This window comes from Petaurus breviceps, unplaced genomic scaffold (genome assembly GCF_028583685.1).
Source record: "Petaurus breviceps papuanus isolate PSGF00001 unplaced genomic scaffold, PetGlider_PUasm1.0 90881, whole genome shotgun sequence".
In the NCBI taxonomy this organism is placed as follows: domain Eukaryota; kingdom Metazoa; phylum Chordata; class Mammalia; order Diprotodontia; family Petauridae; genus Petaurus; species Petaurus breviceps.
In genome coordinates, this window is record NW_027187369.1 from 7,970,493 (window position 1) to 7,973,111 (window position 2,619).

At 40.7% G+C, this 2,619-nt stretch overlaps 1 protein-coding gene across 1 annotated transcript; it reads left to right on the forward strand.

Moving 5' to 3' along the window:
• Positions 1-794: 794 nt before the first annotated feature.
• Positions 795-1,701, forward strand: LOC138150602 (L-lactate dehydrogenase A chain-like). The gene is made up of 2 exons (XM_069074006.1): positions 795-910; positions 997-1,701. Exons 1-2 carry the CDS (start codon positions 882-884, stop codon positions 1,679-1,681), a joined length of 714 nt encoding a protein of 237 aa, XP_068930107.1. The 5' UTR covers positions 795-881; the 3' UTR covers positions 1,682-1,701.
• Positions 1,702-2,619: the final 918 nt, after the last annotated feature.

Here is a 2,619-nt window from a genome sequence, read left to right on the forward strand (position 1 = left end):
AAAGGGGAGGCAGCAAATGTTTATATGTTTGACTGTGAAAGAGAGGAGAGATTAACAATAGCTTGAAGGGATGATAGGGTCAAGTAAAAGTTTTATTAAGGACCAGGGATATCTGGATATGTGTGTAGGCACCAGGGAAAGAGCCCGTGAATGAAAAGTTAGAGAAGAAGAGGTGAGAATCAAATACACAAATTTATGGAAGAGATAGATGGGGAAATCAAGGGGACAAGTGAATTGTGAAAATTACTGTAAATTATGTGGTACATGTATTATTATCCCCCATTTTACAGATGAAGAGACTGAGGCTCCAAGAGGTTAAATGACTTGCCTATGGTCACATAGCTGTTAATTAGATGAGGCAGCATTTAAATCGAAGTGTCCACTGACTCCAAGTCCAGGCCTTTTTCCACTTTGCCATTTGCCCACTGGAATGTAAATTCCTTGAGGTCAGGGATTATTTTCACCTTTTCTTTGTTTTCTTCCACACTTGGCACAATGCCTAGCACATAGTAGGCAATCAATAGATGCTTATTGATTGATTGATTTGCTCTCTCAGCTTCAGTTCTCTCCTCTATAAGAAGAGCTGGGGGCGAGGGTCTGGGAGCAGCAGTCTCATGTATAATTCACAACTTTCGCAGCCTGACCAACAACCTCGGTTCAAGTTGGAATATCCCCCAAAATGGCATCTACTGTTAAGGATCAGCTGATTTTGAATGTCCTAAAGGAAGAACAGGCTCCCTAGAACAAGATCACTGTTGTTGGGGTTGGTGCAGTTGGCATGGCATGTGCCATCAGTATCTAAACAAAAGATTTGGCTGATGAACTTGCCTTAGTTGATGTAATAGAAGACAAACTAAAGAGATAGATGATAGTTCTCTAACATGGCATCCTTTTGCTCAAAACACCAAAAGTTATTTCTGGCAAAGACTACAGTGTAACTGCAAACTCAAAACTGGTCATTGTTACGGCTGGGGCACGTCAACAGGAGGGAGAAAGTCGTCTTAATTTGGTCCAGCGTAATATGAATATCTTTAAATTCATCATTCCCAATATTGTTAAATACAACCCTAATTGCAAGCTGCTTATTGTTTGTAATCCAGTGGATATTTTGACATATGTGGCCTGGAAGCTAAGTGGCTTTCCTAAAAACCGTGTTATTGGAAGTGGTTGCAATCTGGATTCTGCCCGTTTCTGTTACCTAATGGGGAAGAGACTTGGTGTCCATTCTTCAAGTTGTCATGGATGGGTCCTTGGGGAACATGGAGACTCCAGTGTTCCTTTGTGGAGTGGTGTGAATCTTGCCAGTGTGTCTCTGAACAATGTTAATCCTCAAATAGGAACTGATGCTGATCCAGAGAATTGGAAAGATGTTCATAAACAGGTGGTTGAAAATGCTTATGAAGTGATCAAGCTGAAGGGCTACACTTCCTGGGCCAGTGGCTTGTCTGTGGCAGATATGGCAGAAGGCATTATGAAGAATCTTGGAAGAGCTCATCCAATTTCCACCATGATTAAGGGCCTATATGGCATTAATCAGGATGTCTTCCTTAGTGTTCCATGTATCTTGGGGCAGAATGGCATTTCATATGTGGTGAAGGTAAATCTGACTCCAGAGAAGGAGAGCCATTTAAAGAAGAGTGCAGATATTCTTTGGGGAATCCAGAAGGAGCTGCAATTTTAAAACCTTTTAATGTGCTGCCATCAAGAGAACATGACAGCGGTTAAGGAGTTATGTATGATGTGCTTTTCAAACAGGTCAAATCCTTCCTCTGGTTAGTGATTGAATACCAGAAATATAAAATCTGTGAACACACTCTAATCTCTTCCTAAAGTTAGAAATGGGGAATAGTACAGTGTGACTATTTGTTTAAACCCTGTTGCTGTTTGCATATGATGCTGGATATGACTTGTATAGTCTCAGTAGTTGGTGTCAAGCAGGCAGTGCCCCACAGGTATATAAACTACCCGCCTTGTTTGTAGGTGCTACAATTTCCTTTAGGTCCAGAAGACAACACTCCTGCCCATAAAACACCATACAGTAGTAATTATTGATGCATTGATTACCTTTGTGCTCCCCTCCATTAAGGCTCTACAGCATGGCCCCATATATCACATTTCTAGAGGACCTGATTTTTATCTACACACACACACACACACACACACACACACACACACACACACATATATATATCAATAGTTGTAAATTTTTATGTTATATAAAAGATCTGTATATGTGCAACAATGCACCCAATTCCTCAAGTGTCATACTAACCCTAAATACTAAATAAATAACAAATAACTGATAAAAATAAGAAAATCTGGGATTGGATTAGATTTTCCCTAAGGTCTCTTATAGCTCCAAAGCCCCTCCCTCCCAGAACACTTGCCTGGTGGGGTTGGAAAGGGGAAGGGCTCTTCTATTCAAACAAGTGCAAGAGAATGTGTGTGAGTATCCTCTTCCCAATCCCCATCTCCCTGTGTTCTCAGGCCTTGTACCTGTTTGTTTTTTTCACAGATCTGTGATTTGAAGAAATTCCTTCTCTGTCAATATAGATTGGCAACTGCTCTGTCTGAAATTTATAATCTTAGAAAGTTGCCTAGTGTCACCACAAGGAGATG